This window comes from Miscanthus floridulus, chromosome 5 (genome assembly GCF_019320115.1).
Source record: "Miscanthus floridulus cultivar M001 chromosome 5, ASM1932011v1, whole genome shotgun sequence".
Lineage (NCBI taxonomy): Eukaryota > Viridiplantae > Streptophyta > Magnoliopsida > Poales > Poaceae > Miscanthus > Miscanthus floridulus.
In genome coordinates, this window is record NC_089584.1 from 1323347 (window position 1) to 1340420 (window position 17074).

The 17074-nt window shown below is 46.1% G+C and overlaps 2 protein-coding genes and 1 long non-coding RNA gene across 6 annotated transcripts; 1 reads left to right on the forward strand and 2 right to left on the reverse strand.

Annotated features, from left to right (window-relative positions):
* Positions 1 to 28: 28 nt before the first annotated feature.
* Positions 29 to 8475, reverse strand: LOC136553245 (uncharacterized). Of its 2 annotated transcripts, XM_066544625.1 has the most exons (6): positions 1642 to 8475; positions 1270 to 1569; positions 927 to 1181; positions 710 to 835; positions 539 to 641; positions 29 to 453 (listed from the first exon to the last, which is right to left on the reverse strand). In XM_066544625.1, the coding sequence occupies exon 1, from the start codon at positions 5536 to 5538 to the stop codon at positions 3781 to 3783; it is 1758 nt and encodes a 585-aa protein (XP_066400722.1). In that variant the 5' UTR covers positions 5539 to 8475; the 3' UTR covers positions 29 to 453; positions 539 to 641; positions 710 to 835; positions 927 to 1181; positions 1270 to 1569; positions 1642 to 3780. The 2 variants fall into 2 exon arrangements, with proteins under 2 accessions (XP_066400722.1, XP_066400721.1); XM_066544624.1 differs by having other exon boundaries at positions 1270 to 8475.
* Positions 8476 to 9219: 744 nt separating this feature from the next.
* On the reverse strand, positions 9220 to 10822 carry LOC136553249 (uncharacterized). 2 transcript variants are annotated; one of them, XR_010783089.1, is made up of 4 exons: positions 10685 to 10822; positions 10458 to 10534; positions 10095 to 10253; positions 9220 to 9603 (listed from the first exon to the last, which is right to left on the reverse strand). It is a non-coding gene; the product is annotated as an uncharacterized lncRNA (long non-coding RNA). The 2 variants fall into 2 exon arrangements; XR_010783088.1 differs by having other exon boundaries at positions 10095 to 10822.
* Positions 10823 to 11015: 193 nt separating this feature from the next.
* On the forward strand, positions 11016 to 16563 carry LOC136553248 (uncharacterized). Of its 2 annotated transcripts, none has more exons than XM_066544628.1 (2): positions 11016 to 11560; positions 16273 to 16563. In XM_066544628.1, the coding sequence occupies exon 1, from the start codon at positions 11166 to 11168 to the stop codon at positions 11520 to 11522; it is 357 nt and encodes a 118-aa protein (XP_066400725.1). In that variant the 5' UTR covers positions 11016 to 11165; the 3' UTR covers positions 11523 to 11560; positions 16273 to 16563. The 2 variants fall into 2 exon arrangements, with proteins under 2 accessions (XP_066400725.1, XP_066400724.1); XM_066544627.1 differs by having other exon boundaries at positions 16335 to 16563.
* Positions 16564 to 17074: the final 511 nt, after the last annotated feature.

The window sequence follows — 17074 nt, forward strand, 5'->3', positions numbered from 1 at the left end:
AAATTCAAATCACATCCAGATTTCACAGATTAAACTTAAAAAGTATGCAGGCATTACACATGAGATAATATACATATATATACATTCACTTAGTCGTTCTTGTCATCGTTAATTCATTACATTTACATATTAAAGTCGTTATACATGCGCTAAGGTGTAATCCTGCGGACGCATCATCGTGGACCATTTCCTCAGCCTCTCGTACTCCGGTAAAATTGCTAGCGGGCTGTTCTCATGGAAGAACGTGCCCCCTTCAAACACGCATTTGTCTAAGACAAACTTACATATGTCCGCCTTTGTCTGCTTGAAGCTGTGTTGGATGCTCTGCATGTCTCTCGACCAGTTCAATCCATTCTTGAGCACCCTCCAATTGCTGCTGTACTGCTTGCACACCCTCAGGAACTCACAGGCGTAGAAGCCACAGGTTTGTGATCCTACCGATTGTTTGGCACACTGCATGATCGATACGCAAGCATTACAACACAGGCATTAGAACGCATATGAACGGAAAGCACAATTAAACCTTTCAAATACTTACCGAAAAGTTGCGTCTGATTTTGATGCGGTTCTTATGCTTAACCTTAAAATTCTCTGTTCTTCGATCACAGCATTCAGGATCCTTCACGTACTCCTTATAAGCGCTATACGAAATGTACTAGTATTAGGCAAGACATTAGAACGCATATGAGAAGATAGTTCAGTCACTTACACTCTGAGGCAATCTTCAAAGGCCTTGTACCCTTTTAAGTTTGGCACTGTCAACGAATCAAATACACAGGCCCTGCCATCCTGAGGGTAGATGATAAATGCAACCTAGTGACCCTCGAGGCCTTGGCTGCGCCATTGAAACAAAATACAGGTTACGACGAGAAATAATAATACTAGCTAGCTACCCACTTATCTCTACAGGCATGTCTTCGACTTACCCAAAGTGGTAGGCAGCTAGGATACACCTATTTCCCTTGATCTTCTTCATTGCTCCTAGTATGTATCTTGAAATGTTCAACTTCTTATTGTCCATCAGTTTCTTCCTGTGCGCCTCTCTCTGTCGCTTGGTCAAGTCTTTCATGGTTGGATGATTATCATCTAGGTGGTAACCAATGATGATTCTTTGAGCAATATGCATTGGAGATAGATAGATAACATCAAGTTTTAGTTCCTTGGATATATAAGCCATCAACCTGCAAGGACAAGCCATCGTGGCATATATAAGTAGTCTTGACCGATTTAAAGGCAGGTGATATGTGAAACTCGCAATTCATCACTTACATAGAGAACAAGGTAACTTGGGCGATGTCAAGGTCTTGTTCCCGCAGTAGTCTGTACATGTCGTGGAAGTCCACGGGGAGTTCTACATCGTTGCCGGGCAAGTGGAAGTACTCTGCCACAACCTTGACTAGAAAACCATGTAGGCCAGCTTTTGCCGCTTCCATGTACCAGAGATGAAACCTCCTTGTCTCCCACCTTTCCTCGTCGATGAGTTGGGCCTTGGTTATCATGAACTTCCCATGCTCGTAATGGCCAGGGCAGTCATCCGATTCAGGAAATAGATGGAAAGGTGATCTCGGCCTGGGATAGAAATGTTAGTACCATATATGGCAAAGAAAAGTTATTAGCAAATTATGCTTGCCGCTACCATACCTTTCGAACTCAAGTGAGTATGTGAGCTGCCCTTGGTCGCCTTTAGTCTTCGCCGGCAGTGGAGGACAGTGGCTTGTGCTCACAATGGCAGCAGACGGTGTCTTTGCCCCTGGTTCCTCCGTGCCTCTCGGTCCTTTGCTCATGCCCTTAGACGGACTGCCAGGAGGTGGAGGTGGACTTGTTGTTGAAGGAGGAGAACGAGGATGAGGGCTTGTGCCTCCCGGTCCTTTGCTCGTGCCCTTAGACGAACTGCTGGGAGGTGGAGGTGGACTTGTTGTTGGAGGAGGAGAACGAGGGTGAGGGCTTGTGCCTCCTGGTCCTTTGCTCGTGCCCTTAGACGGACTGCCAGGAGGTGGAGGTGGACTTGTTGTTGGAGGAGGAGAATGAGGGTGAGGGCTTGTGCCTCGGGGTGAGTTCCTTCCCTTGTCATCCCCACCATTGCCTTCACCATCGCCGTCGCCGTGATCCAGATCATCAGGGGGACAAGATCCGGCAATGGATGGTTGTGATGCTAGTGTCGCCGTCAGCGTAGAAGTCAGCATCGAGAGAATGATCTCTATGTCGTCCTTGTTCCATAGGACTTTGGAACCCAAGGCAGCTCCAAGGATTGTTACCCCTTCTACAGTTGGATATTCCATTTCAAATTCTTCGTATTCGGTCGCATACCATGTAAGTATCATGATAGCATAGTTGGCAGGGATCTGGTCTTGGTTGAAATCTTTGATATCTTCTTTGGGGTGCATGTAACCCTCACCCACGGTCAACTTTTTCACCCTGCCGAACGGGATCGTGAGGTGGACGCGCATGGGTTCCCGGATGTCGTCGACAGGGTGCCTTGGGCGATCCTCGATCATCGGCAGTGGTTGCCCTTGTGTCTGCCCTTGTGGAACTTGAGGCACGGCCACACCAGCCTGGCGAAGCATCTGTGACCTCATCGACACCATATCTGGGTCATTGCTCGTGAAGGCTTCTTTTATGGACCGGCTGATCATTTCGGCCACACCTTGATCATAGCCCTTCTAAAAGATGCCCTCCTTGTACCTCTGCCTTGACCGGTATGTGGCAGCGTCGGATTGCCATGACTCCACTGAGTTCCAGCTCATCTTCAACGACATGCCACGGACGCAGCCACGGTGCTCGGGGGTTCCTAGCACCAGGATCAGCAAGTCCTGGCCCCTGCGAACCTCGAAGTTGTCCTTAGATTTAGCGGCCTCGATGAGAGCCCTCTCCACCTCCTCGAACTTGGGCTCATTGAACTTGCTCGCGCCCTCCTTGAGCTTCTTCGGCTTGCGGGCATAGATGAAGTCCTTAGCCCTCAAGTCTACACCGTCGTACGGATCGGGAAGCCCGGCGGCAGCTCTAGCCCTTTCTTCCTCCCGCCACTGGGGCCTCTTACCAGCAAACCCAGTCATGCCCAAGTGGTGGGGGTGCAGGTTCTTCTTCACGAGTGCGCTGAACTTGGCGCTCTTTGCCTTTGCATCTTCTGTTGTTCTTTGTTTGCATAACTCTTCCCAGTGATGTTCCTTCACCATAGTGTATTTGACACAAGGTGACTTGCCTAGCTTCAGGTAGTACCTGGTCAGCATGGACTTGAAGTTTCTAAAGGCTCTTCCTGCCATGTGCATGACCCACTCCCTGTACTTGTTCAGATCGGCGTCCTCGCGATAATGGAAGCTCCTCGTCACCTCACCCTAGATATGTGTCTTGTAGTCGACCGGGACATTGTTCCACTCCTCCCAAGTGATCTCCACCTTGTCCTTGACTATACATGCCACTTGGTTGCTGAACTTGGCAAGGACCGTGGGTGACAACAACGGGTTTCCCTCTGGTCCCACCTCATGGATCACATGGACTTCGCCGTGGGTTTCCCTCCGGTGCTTCCCATGTTCCCCCCTTCTCAGCTTTGTCCTCTGACCCCTAGACTTGCCTGAAGTGGTTGGAGATGAAGCAAGGGGTTCTTTGTCCCTGACTTGTTCCTCCTCGAAATTCAATTCTAGAGGCACCACCGGCATCTGTTTAGGGTTTGGAGACCGCACACTTTCAACTTCATTGTCCCTTAGTTGGTAGGTCGGATCATCTTCGTCCTCTATACGACGTTTCTTTGTTGGCCTCGGGGTCACGGACACTTGGCTCTCGAGGCTAGTTGTTGTATTGTTCGGGACTCTGCACCCCATCAGCTCCCACAATCCGCTGCTTTTCGGACACAACCACATGCCTTTTTGGGTCCTCTACATATATATAGTAGGCCACTTGCGCGACATTGGTTGCTAGTACCCACGGGTCATCTTTGTAGCCGATACTTTTGAGGTCCACGGTGGTTAGCCCATAATTGTCCACTGCAACCGCATTCAGTTTGACCCACTGGCAACGGAAGATGGTTATGCGTAGGTTTTGGCCGTAGTCAAGTTCCCATATTTCTTCGACTTGCCCATAGTATTGCCTCCTCTGGCCCATGAACTCTTCTTCGCCCTCATATCGAACACCATAGTTCTGTGCCGAGCTCTTCTTGTCCTTGTCTTTCGTGTGGAACCTGTAGCCCTGGACGTCATACCCTTGCCACATGGTGATTTGGCTGGATGGGCCTAACACAAGCCTCTTAACGGTCTCCGTATCTTCATCAGGGCATCCTTCAAGGGGTATGTGTTGCTCTTTGAGCCACTCTATGAAATTGCTCTTGTGATGGTTCTGGACCCATGCCTCCGTGCGCTGTCCGTCATTAGCGGCGTGGATCTCTTCCAGGTGCTTTTCAATGTATTTCTCCATGCTCACTAACTGATGAAGGATGTTGTAATGAGCTTCTTGCACCGTTCGGTTTGCCACATCGGTGCGTACTTTTTGGCCTGTGCACCCCATCCCTGAGGTTTTGCCTTCATGGTGATGGACAGGCAGCCCAATCACCCTCCCATCTCTTATGTACCTCATACACCAGTTCACGACCTCCTCTGTTGTGTATGCCTTGATCATAGAGCCCTCCGGGTAAGCACGGTTATGGACGTATCTGTTGAGGGTGGACATGAACCGCTCGTACGTCCACATCTGGTGTAGGTACACGGGGCCCAGTTGATGGATCTGATCGACCATATGCATCATTAGGTGTGGCATAATATCAAAGTAAGATGGTGGAAAGCACATCTCGAGCTGGTAAAGGGTCTCCGCGATGAACTCCTTCAAGGCAGGCAGCTCAACCTTATCAATGACCTTCTGGGTGATGCGGTTAAAGAAGTATGACATCCGTGTGATGACCATCTTCACATACTCTGGACGGATAGCCCTAATCGCAATTGGTAGGAACACTGTCAGCATGACATGGCAGTCGTGTGAGTTGTAGCCGGTCATTATGAGGTCTTTCATGGAGACCAGGCTCTTGATGTTGGAAGAGAAACCAGTCAGCACCTTGATACCCCTACGCAACTTAAGAAAAGCCATCCTCTCGTCTTGCGTTAGGTTGCAGGCCGCACCCGGGATATCGACTTTACCGTTCTGAGGCGGTCCCGGGTGAAGATCCGGCCTGATGCCCAGATTGACAAGATCCATCCGTGACTTGATACCATCCTTTGTCTTGCCCTTGATGTCCAGCAGGACACCGATCATGCTTTCGAAGACATTTTTCTCCAGGTGCATGCAGTCGATGGCATGGGGTGTATTCAATGTTTTCCAATACGACAGGTACTTGAAGAAAATTGACTTCTTCTTGAAAGGAACGGCGGTGGGGACTTCCTCCGTCTGGTCCCGCTTTCGCTTCCTTGTCTGCTTGGGCCCCTCTTCAGGCGGCTTCTTCTTCTTTCCAAACTCCACCTGATCCATGTCCTTGACCATCTCATACACCTTTGTCCCCCAACTAGTCTGCGTCGGTTGATCACGCTGCGGTTCGTCCTGATTGTCAAAGTATTTTTTCATAATACTTCTTCTATATCTATGATTTTTGGTGAGGAACTATTTGTGCCTCGTGTACACCATCTTATTGGATCCTTTAAGGTAAGTGTAGCAGGTCCCGTCGATGCAAATTACGTAGCCGGTCTTCCCTTTGATCTGCCCCGACAGTGAGAAGAGACTAGGGTAATCGGTGATGGTGACAAAGATGATTGCTTTTAGTGTGAACTTCTCCTTGCGGGATGCATCCACCATCTAGACCCCAACATCAAATAGTATCTTCATTTCCTCCATGAACGGCTCCAGGAACACATCTATATCGTTGCCGGGCTACTTTGGTCCGGAGATAAGCATGGTCAACATAAGGTACCTACGCTTCTGACATAAATGGGGAGGTAGGTTGTACATGGTGAGCACGACAGGCCAAGTGCTGTGCGAGCTGCTAAGCTCACCAAACAGGTTCATCCCGTCGATACTCAGCGCGAACCTAACATGCTTGGGCTCCTTGCCAAACTCCGGATAGGCCTCGTCGAAATCCTTCCACTGCTTGCCATCGGATGGGTGCCGTAGCTTGCCATCGTCTTTCAGGCGGTCAGCTGATGCATGCCAGGACATGAGCTTGGCATCGTCCGGGTTCCCAAATATTGCACGCAGGCGATCGGTCACGGGCAGGTACCACACCAACAGTGCTGGACTTTTCCTGTGCATGTAACCCTCTTCTTCATTGTCTTGCTGAGCCGAGATCTGTTTGGCCACACTGCTCTTCTTTGCCCCCTTCTTGTTCTTCTTCCGACCACCCCGCAAGCCTCCCTCGTCTTCTGCATCCACGTGACAACCAGCATTTTTCTTGTACCGACTAAAGCTGCAGTGCGGACAACTCGTCAAATTCTCATACTCATTGCCCCAATACAGGATGCAGTGGTTAGGGCATGCATCAAACTTTCTAAGCTTCATCGCCACTGGCCGGATCAGCTTCTTGGCCCGATAAGTATTGGCGGGCACCTTGTTAGCCGTTGGGTACGTGGTGGCAAGGTAGCTTAACAACTCATTGAAGCTAGTGTCAGACCAACCATGATGAGCCTTCAACATCAACATATGGAGGTTAAAACGGAGCACCGTGCACTCCTTCGGACAATCGCCGCCGTCCTTATAGAGAGGATCAACTGCCGCCTGTTTCAACTCTCTGAACTTCTCCAACCACTTTGGGCAACCCAACACAACGTCGTCTTCATAGAAGTGTTTGACTAGATCTTCAACAAGCTGCACATCCTCGGGTTGGCTCACAGTATCCTGACCATCCCCACCGTCGCCGGCTTCGTCGGCCATGTCTTGCATTAGATCATCCACCGTGATGTAATCACGACAACTGTTGTCACTGTCGGCTGGCACTGCTGCTGCTGAAGATGATGAGGAGCCGGGTGCTCCTAAAGGATATTTATTCACCGGTGGTGCTGTCGTCGTCGGCGTCAAAGAGCTCACTCCAGATGCACCGCCACTCGCACCAACTCTTTCGCCGTGAAATGTCCAGACTGTGTAGCCCTCGACGAAACCATACATGATCAAATGAGTTTGCACCTTGCTGTCTCGGTGGGCTTTCAGGTTCTTGCAACGAGAACATGGACATATGGTTGTCATCCGCTTCAGTCTCTCACGGTGAGCTTTACTAGCAGCAATAAACTTCCTTAATTCAAAGAGGTACCGCGGATCATTCACTCTATCGATCTGGTACATCCATTCCGACCTATCCATCATACTTGCGAACATTATCCGTCACAATCAACATTAAATAAAGAAAAATTAGGAGAAATTGATGATTTTTACGTCCAAAATCATAAAAAAGAGAGGAAATGACGATGTGAAAGATGAAGCATGCATCTATGATGAATCTAAAGTTAAAGAAATACATGACATCATTTTTTCCATTAAAATTGATCTAGATCTAGATCTAGATCTAGATCTAGAGAGAACTCTAGGTGATGGAATTAGAGAGGATGGAAGGAGAGAGGGAGAGCCTTTATGGACCTCTTATGATGTCCTCCTCCCTCAAATCCAAGACCTTGAACTCAAATCAAAAGTTTTCTTAAATTTTAGGGCAAAGCCTCTCCCCATGAGTTTGAGAGAGAAAGACCCGTGGAGAAGATGAATGGGTGGTGCTGTGTCTTTGTACAGGCTTTACATGCGGCGGGCAAGATAAAGCGCCCGCCTCGGTAAATCAACTCTTTACCGCGACGGGCAGTTTAAAGAGACCGCCACAGTAAATCGTATTAACCGCGGCGGGCGATTCATACCGTTCGCCGCGGTAAATAACGATTTCCTGCGGTGGGCAAGTAAGGTGGTCCGCCGCGGTAAACCCTTTTCCTGCAGCGGGCACCTCGGTGGTCGGCCTCGCTGGCCGGCCACCGGTTAACCGTGGCGGGCAAAAGAGGTGTCCGTCACGGAGCCCATTTTAACCACGCTGCGCAAATTGATTTCTATAGTAGTGATAACGGATGAAGCACCAGGTAGACGCCGCCTGCAGGCTCCTGCTTCTCCTCCGATCCGATCCCCGGCCGGCCGCGCACCGGGCACGTTACGTCGTCGTTTAAGCACCAACGAGACGAGACGAAGACCACGGCCGGCCCGGGAGTGATCGCGACGGATCGGACGACGTGTACACTACTAGTCCTGCGTGCGATGAGAAAGACGACGTCCCAAACGACAAAAGAAGCATGCCCCCGGCCACCGCTTTTTTCTGTTGGTGCCTTCCTACACTGCTGCATCCTTCGTCCTCTGCCTCTGCTCTCATCACTCGTCCGTCGTTTCTTTCAGCCTTTTCCTCTCTGTGTTGCATGATTAGGATCTGATTTAAGCCTTTTTCCTTTTTTCTTTGTGTTGCACGATTAGGATCTGAAAGCTACTTCGTTTATAAACAAGTACTTTCTCCGTTCTAAATTACAAGTGACTTCATTTTTATAGGTACATATAGTTTTTTTTTTGCCACATACCTAATACTCATATATATATATATATATATATATATATATATATATATATATATATATATATATATATATATATATATAAAAGAACGACTTATAATTCTTCTATGTTTATTTTTCAATATAGTACGCACTTACTTTGTTTTGGCCCCATCCCTTGCATGGCGCGCATCCGTCCATAGGATCCGAATGTCCCACGACATATTATGCTGGCAGATTTGTTGATTTGTCCGTAGCAGTAGTATAACTTTCCTAACATTAGGAGCGGATCTAGCACTAGGTTGCCCTATGTAGCCTAGGAGGGCTCGAGCCCACGCTACCGCCACCAGATGTATGGAGCCCCTCCTAGGTCCCCGCAACAAGTTTGTAGTCAAAGCTTAAAAGAAGAGGCTAAATATAGAAAATAAGGGAGAGAAGCCCCTCTAGCATATATTTCTAGACCCGTCACTACGTGACATCTTTTGATGTTGAAATTGGATTCGATGGCGTAACATTGACTTTACTTTGTAAAAGAAGCAAGATGTCAAAAGCGTTGGACGTCTGTAGACTCCAGTGTGCCATCGATTTCGTTCTATGGGCCTCGCCACGTAACTAAAATGTTGCAGCTGTGTATCCACAGCGTGAGTACATGTGTTCACTAGTGAGATGATGATGTTTTTAGGTGTGAATGTGCTTTTGCAGCTCGGTTTGGCTCTTATGCAGAATGTGCTTTTGCGTTTGATACACATGATTCGACTCTCACAATGTCTTGGGTTCACTTTTATGGCACTAAGGTTCAATTTATCTCTACACTAGATCTGCTCTTAGCAATTGAAAGAAAAATCATAAGGGATGGGAGAGACAAACAGCGGTACAAAACTATAGGGCACTTCGCACCCACAGAATTGTACACGTCGGCGCCCGCTCTACGAAGGAGATTGAAGGGAGGAGGGCCGCCATGCTGGCTTGGAGGAAATGAAGCAGAGGGAGGTTGGCTTCATCGCTCCTCCTCGCCTATGCTTGTCGGTCATCGTGCTACTCGATTTTGCCCTCCCGCCGGCACTCCTCTCTACGACCCTCAGTGGCGGTGTTGCCATATGTTACATTTTTGTTCCTAATCATGCAAGCGATAGCCCTGCCAAGTTAACCAAAAACGTAATGTCAACTTGTTTAATTATTAATCTAACATGTAAGAAACTGTCAAACTGAAAGATAGTCTGATTATGCCTCATTTCCATTCGATTTGCTTTCTTATTGGGATTTGGGAGAGGAAACAAATAAAATGAACAGCATGGAATGGAAGTCTCAAACCCCATGAAGTTGACAACTCCAAGAAATTTTAAGAGCAACTAGATTGTGAACTCACTGTTATGTACTTATTTATGTAGTATTTGTACTCGGTGTTGACAAATTTTATGACGCCCATCTTGCCAGCGTCACTAAAGGCATGTTTGCATATAATGCCCAATTGCTAGCTAGCTAAAAAATTAGCTAGCTCTATTGCATTCAAATAAGAGGACCAATAGGTGGGCTAATTTTTAGCCAAGTCTTAAACTAATTGTTAAACAACTAGCTAGCCACTAATTTAGATTAATTTTTAGCCATAGCCGCGTGTATCAAACATACCTTCAGTTTAGATTTCACATACATCTTTACTAGATCATCAATTATGCAGGGCGCTTGACTGCTAATCTGTCATTAGTCTGCGCGAGAAATGTTGGCGAGCACTTGCTTGTAATCAGATCTCCACACTGAAGAATGTTGCATGTGCCTTCCATCTATAGACTATAACAAAAGAGGGAACAAGTAAAGCAAAACCGAACATGTACGTTGTACCCAAAGATTAAAGTGACAACTAGCTGCAGAAATAGGGCTACTAAAAGTTAGGGTGACAAGAAGCTGCAAGTAAACTTTTTTTTCTTGTTCGCTTTATCAATAAATAAACTGAGACGAAGCCATTCATTATTATAATCAACCGAGTCATCTCACCAGAGTCATCTCACCAAATTCAGTGAATAATAAATCCATCCATCTAGAGGATAAACTGATTTTGTCCTCAAGTCTGCCTGTCGAGTACACCATTTATTTAGTCAAGAAATTAAAGTCAGGTGAGGCAAAGTTACCCAAAAAAAAAAAGCTATTAAGCTACCCCTAATAATAAACGCAAAGAATAACCATGAGCAAGGAGCAGGGATAATAAGGGTAGGGACGTATACCATAGTTACCATCTCGGCGCATGGACCGTGAAGCAAAATCAAGCGTAGACATATCTGGATCGTCTGTTCCCGGACGGGCGAAGAAGAAGGCGTGCAATCCCGCGGATGGTGAGGATCCCCATGACCTGAGGCGCGCCGCGGAGCAGAGCTTGGCATGAGGATGGCGGCGATCTTGCACGAGAGCATGAGCGCGAAGAGGATCTCCAATCATCCACTTGACCACTTCCTCCACGATGAGCGGTGCAGCACTAGCAGTAGCAGGGCCAGGGCAGCAGGAAAGTGTCCTGGAGAGGCCACGGCCCACTGGCCAATCACGTTGTCGCACGGTGGCCCACGATGCTTGCAAGTTGCAAACCGCGAATTGCGTGTGGGGCCCGCCCACTTCCGCTGCGCATCGGAGAAAACCATCCCATCCGAATCGGGGCGGCGGCGGTAGATCTGCACCACACGGAGCGCCGCCGGTCTGCTCCGGCCAGCGGCCATGGACCGCGACGGCCGCCCGGGATGGCTGCCGTCGATGGGATTCGCCTTCCTCAGCTTCAACTGCGGGATGGCCGTCTACCGCTCCTGGGACGACCCCTACACCGTCGGCTTCGTCCTCGCCGCCTACGCCGCCCTCGTCCTCCTCTTCCGCTGCCTCCACCTGCTGGAGCGCCGCAGGGACCAGCGCCTCAAGCTCGCCGTCTGGGGCCTCTCCACGCTCCTCACGCTCATGTTCTCGTACAAGGTCGCCGCCATGATGCCGCCCTGGGCACAGCTGCTCGTCTGGGTCCTGGGGATCCTCACCATCGTCGCCGGATTCTACGCCTTCTTCGTCGCCCGCCCGGAGGAGCCCTGACCGATTCCTCCCTTCGTTCGTCTCCATGGCATCACATGGTACCACCCCCTACTTGTTATATACTCTACTAGTGATATATGCAGCTTCCATTCCATCCTCGCTGACTTGACTTAGATCTGTTCAGACATCGCAACAGAGACTCGTGCATGCATCTGCCGGCTTGACTTAGACCAAAGACTTTGCTATCTCTTGGCATGAAGCTAGCATCATTGACTTGACTAGATCTCCACCCCATACGAACCACCATGGACAGGTCCCCAGCAATTATTAGGATCCGGTTGTTGGAATTGTTGACTGACTTGACTTGGTTGGGTCTGGTTCCGGTCCCAATTGGGGAATCTTTTACATGGACAACAAAACTGAATCAACCCTTGCATGTATAGGTATCATACAACGCGGTTGGAATTTCCCAATGGGAATCGGAAGAAATTATAAGGATACTTCTAGCTAGTTTCTCTGATGTGCTATGTCTGGATTCTTCGACAGATGGAATACTATTACTGTTGCAAACTACTAGGCCATCAAGTTTGATAGACTGGAAGGAACCTGTGTTGACACGCTGCAGACTAAGATGAAGAATGGGGGAGTCTCTAAACACTGGAACATGGAGATATACATAGAAAAAAGATATCAGGCTTTATGATTTTACGTCACATATTTTCTAACTTCAAATCCTGTTAAAAGAACAAGCTCCCAAATCTCAATACCGATCAGCTTTGGCTACAATAAAATAAAGAAAAAGAAATTGCCTCCCCTTTGGTTATAAACCCTTATCAAACTTAGAACAGCTCAAAATCCCTTAGATTTTTAGGATGGGGGGAGTATGTTTTTAGGTTGGTTGTCTAATTGTTTTAAGTTATAAATAGTATGAAGCATCATTGACTTGACTAGATCAGTAGATCTCCATACGAACCACCATGGACAGGTCCCAAGCAATTATTAGGATCCGGATGTTGGAATTGTTGACTGACTTGACTTGATCGGGTCTGGTCCCAAGTGGGGAATCTTTTGGATGAACAACAAAAACTGCATCAACCCCTGCATGTAATAGGTTTATACAACATGGTTGGGACTTCCCAATGGGAACTAGAAGAAATTTCCATATGAAGATTAGAAGAAGCCTTTGCTGTACCAAGTCTGAGCCTGGCATGGTAAAATCGCATAGTCGGTATAAGGATACTTCTACCAAGTTTCTTTGATGCACTATGTCTGGATTCTTGGACAAATGGAATACTTTTTTTTTAATGCGGACAAATGGAATACTATTACTGTTGCTAACTACTAGGCCATCCAGTTTGAGGGACTGGAAGGAACCTGTGTTGACATGCTGCGGAGTTAGATGAGGATCGGGGGAGTCTCTAAATACTTGAACATAGATATATATGCATAGAGAGAAAAAGAGATCAGGCTTTAGGATTTCACGTCACATATTTTCTAACTTGAAATCATGTTAAAAGAACAAGCTCTCAAATCTCAATACTGATCAGCTTTGGCTACAATAAAATAAAGAAAAAAAAAAACTGCCTCCCCTTTGGTTATAAACCCTGATCAAACTTAGGACAACTCAAAATCCCTTCTATTTTAGGACAGAGGGAGTATGTTTTTAGGTTGATTGTTGTAAGTTATATATAGTACGAAGCACTGCTACCATCTTGATTTGCTTGCTCTTACTGGTTGTCCTCCACTATGTTATGTTACTCAGTGAAGATTCTACTAGACTTCACTTTGTTAGATCTGTTGTTCAGCAATGACTCCATCTTTGCTGACTTGACTTAGATCTGTTCAGACATCACAACAAATACTCTCCATATGCTGGCTTGACTTAGACCAAAGACCTGTCTTCTTGTTTGCAATTCTCACGGCGTGATTGGCTTGACTAGATCTGCATACAGCCAGTACTCACTGGTCCAGACAATTATTAGGCTGGGTATTCAGTAATTGTTGACTGACTTAATTGGGTCCCAAGGCCAAGAGGCGAATCTTTTGGATGAGCAACAACAACATGTAGGTTTTAGATGACGCGATTGGGATTTTCCAATGGAAATTAGAACAAACATGTGCGGTAGTCAACCTGAGACATTCACGGTACAATCACACGGTGTACAAGGCACAAAAAATTGGGATGCAAAGACTTAATGTTGTGCTCATGTTTGCTATTTCTTGACATGGTTGGCTTGACTTGATTGATCCTATGAGGTAGCCTTTTAGATGAACAAGAACAACTAAATAGAAATCACGGTAATTAACCCTTGCTTGTGAAATTGCCAAGCTATTTCTTCTACTCCCTCCGTCCCCAAAAGAATGCAATTCTGGAACAGTGTCATGTTTTAGTATATCAAGTTTGACCAATTGTAGATAAAAAATTATAAATATTTATAATGTCAAATAAATATCATTAGATAAATTACGAAATGTATTTTCATAATAAATTAATTTGGAGCCAGTACTGCATTCAGCCAGTACTCACTGGTCCCAACAGTTATTAGGCTGGGTATTCAGTAATTGTTGACTGACTTGATTGGGTCCCAAAGCCAGGAGAGGAATCTTTTGGATTAACACAAACAACTTTATCAACCTTTGCATGTATACGTTTTAAATGACACGATTGGGATTTTCCAATGGAAAATAGAACATGAAGCCTGTGTGGACATTCATGGTACAATCACATGGGGTACAAGGCACAAAAAATTGGGATGCAAAGACTTAATTTTGTGCTCTTGTTAGCTATTCCTTGTCATGATTGATTAGACTAGATTTTCATACAATCAATGCTGACTGGTCGAAAGAGTTTAGTAGGGTATTCTGGCATTATTGACTGACCTGATTGGGTCCTATGAGGGAAGTCTTTTAGATGAACAAGAACAACTAAATGGAAGCATGGTAGTAATTCCCTCAAAAAAATAAATAAAAATGGAAGCATGGTAGTCAACCCTTGCTTGTGAAATTGCCAAGCTATTTCTTCTAAGATTTAGATTGGAATTTCTCAATTGTAACCATATGAATGAACATTTAATGTAGCATTGCAGTTTGTAGATTGGGATTTTCACAATGATATTCAGGAGCCTGTACTATAGCAAATCTGGACAGTCATGGTAAAATCACATGGTGGGGAAAGTGGAGTGTATGAAGCATAAGAAACCAAATCGATAAGAATTGTTAGCTCATTAGCTTTCTCGAACAAAGGTAATACTATTAGTGTTGCTAGCAAGGTCTTCTGATTCAAGAGACTGGAAGGAACCTGCATTGGCATGCTGTAGAGTAAGATGAAGGATAAGGGAGTCTGAAAATACTGAAAGATTGGAGATGAGACATGTAGAGAGGGACCAAGCTTATAACGCAAAAAATAATAATAATCAAACTTCCATCCCAAATATCGAAAATGAAGGATGTGCTCCATGTAAGGTGACTTGCATCTTACAAATCTATATTTTTTTTTTAACCTGCTAGCTTGATTTGGACCGAAGGCTTAATTTTGTGTTCTTGCCTGCTCTTGCTTGACATGATTGAATCTACTACATCTGCATGCAGCTAGTATTGACTGGTCCGAGCAATTGTTAGGTTGGAGATTTTTGGAATTGTTGACTGACCTGATTGCGTCCCAAGAGGGGAATCTTATGGATGCACAAGAACAACAAGATGGAAGCATGGTAACCAACAGTTGCATGTGAAACAACCAAATTATTCTTGTAGGGTAAATTAAATCAGGTGGTTGGGATTTCTCAATCAGAAGGTGCATGTATAATGCAGCATCTCTTAGGTAGTCATGGTAAAATTACATGGTGGGGAAAGTGAGGGTATAAGGAACATGAAACCAAACTGGTTCTTAGTTCCTTTGCTGCGCTATATCTGGTTTCTGCCTTTCGGGAACAAAGGAAATAACTCTTTAGTGTTGCTAGCTCTGTAAATAAAAGAACTGCCTTCTCTTGGGTTTGAAATCTGTTTCCTGTTTCTAGAACTTTTTGATTGGACGTGCTTAGTTCTGTTTCTTTGGGTAACTGGGATATGAAGGATTTAGCATTCCAAAGGCTTCTGGCAAGGTGGTGAAGGGATATGTAGATACCAAGTTCTGTTTCTAGACCAACTATTTGATTGTCTGGGTTTTACTTCATAGGATGAAACAGTGGGAGCATCTTGATTTGATTGCCCATTCCATTACTTTTCTTCTAGTCAATGCCAAACCAGCTGAAGTTAAGTGTTGATCGGAAACACGTATATGTTCTTAGGAGTATTTTTAGTGTATATGATGATGATTGTTCAGCTAAGTTTGCTCAAGTATAAGCAATCCCCATCCCCCCCCCCCCCCCCCCCCCCCCCCCCCCCCCCCCCCCTTTTTTTTAAGACACATATGGTATGCATTTTGAAGGGCGGGCCTGGTGCAAGCGGTAGAGTCTTACCGCCTATGACCGGAAGGTCCCGGGTTCGAGTCGCGTTCTCCTCGCATTGCACAGGCGAGGGTAAGGCTTGCCACTAACAACCCTTCCCAGACCCCGCACAGAGCGGGAGCTCTCTGCACTAGGTACGCCCTTATATGGTATGCATTTTGTTTTTATGTCTGGATCTGAACAAATTAAGTAAACAGCTTGCACCTGCAGCATATTCCATCCATTGTTTTTTTTTTTTGCATTAATCTGTATAGCACAGTCCTCAAGGAATTTGATTGAAAACAACAACATGTAGTAGCTGGACCTGTTCTCTTCCTCCCACACACCACCTTACTACGAGGAATGACTTTGTTGTTGTCCTGTTGCAGGATACTTGATGAGCATTACTGCATCAGTCTCAGTTATCTTGTGTACATTTATGTCTTTGCAGCATGCGAAGAAGTTGATGAATGTACCGAGAGGATGCTTAGCAAGTTGTGGGAATGGCTGCTAATAAAGTAGGGTTTCGTGTGTGAGAGCATGAACTTGTTAACCCCCGAAAAGATATACCAGCTTTTGTTCTGAAAGGACTGGTTATGTACAACAGTTTGCATCTATGTGCATTAACGTTTGAGCACCTTAGTACATTGGTTTCTCAATGAAAAAGGTTGTCAAGTCAATACCTGTTGCGTCTAACAATGTCTTAATTCGTTGTACTACTACCCGGATGCAAGTCAAGTCAATACAGGATGTGATGATGACTTGACGGACTACAGAGATGAGATGGGGAGCCCTAATTTGTCGAACAAGTCTTACCTAACGTCATTATATGACTGTAGTATACGGAAGCCTGCCATGCCAATTGCCAGGCAATGACGGGAAGAAAGCATTGCTCGAGAGGCCTGCCATGGCAACCGCAAACAAAAGGTCAGTCAGTCAGTCAAAAGTAAACACGAGCCAAGGCAAAGTGTTGATCAGTATGTGCTACACTACACCTCTTCTTTGCCAATAGAGTGGGATTGGGGGTGAATAGGCACATCTTCTCAGTGTGATTGTGAAGATGAGTGAGAACTTACTGTGATCCCATTCTCAGGCAGATGGTTCATGTCCACATGTCGGCCTCCGCTTCTAGTTGAGTGCAGGAGTAGTCACTAGTCAACAAGGATCAAATTTCTCACGCTGAGGCACAGC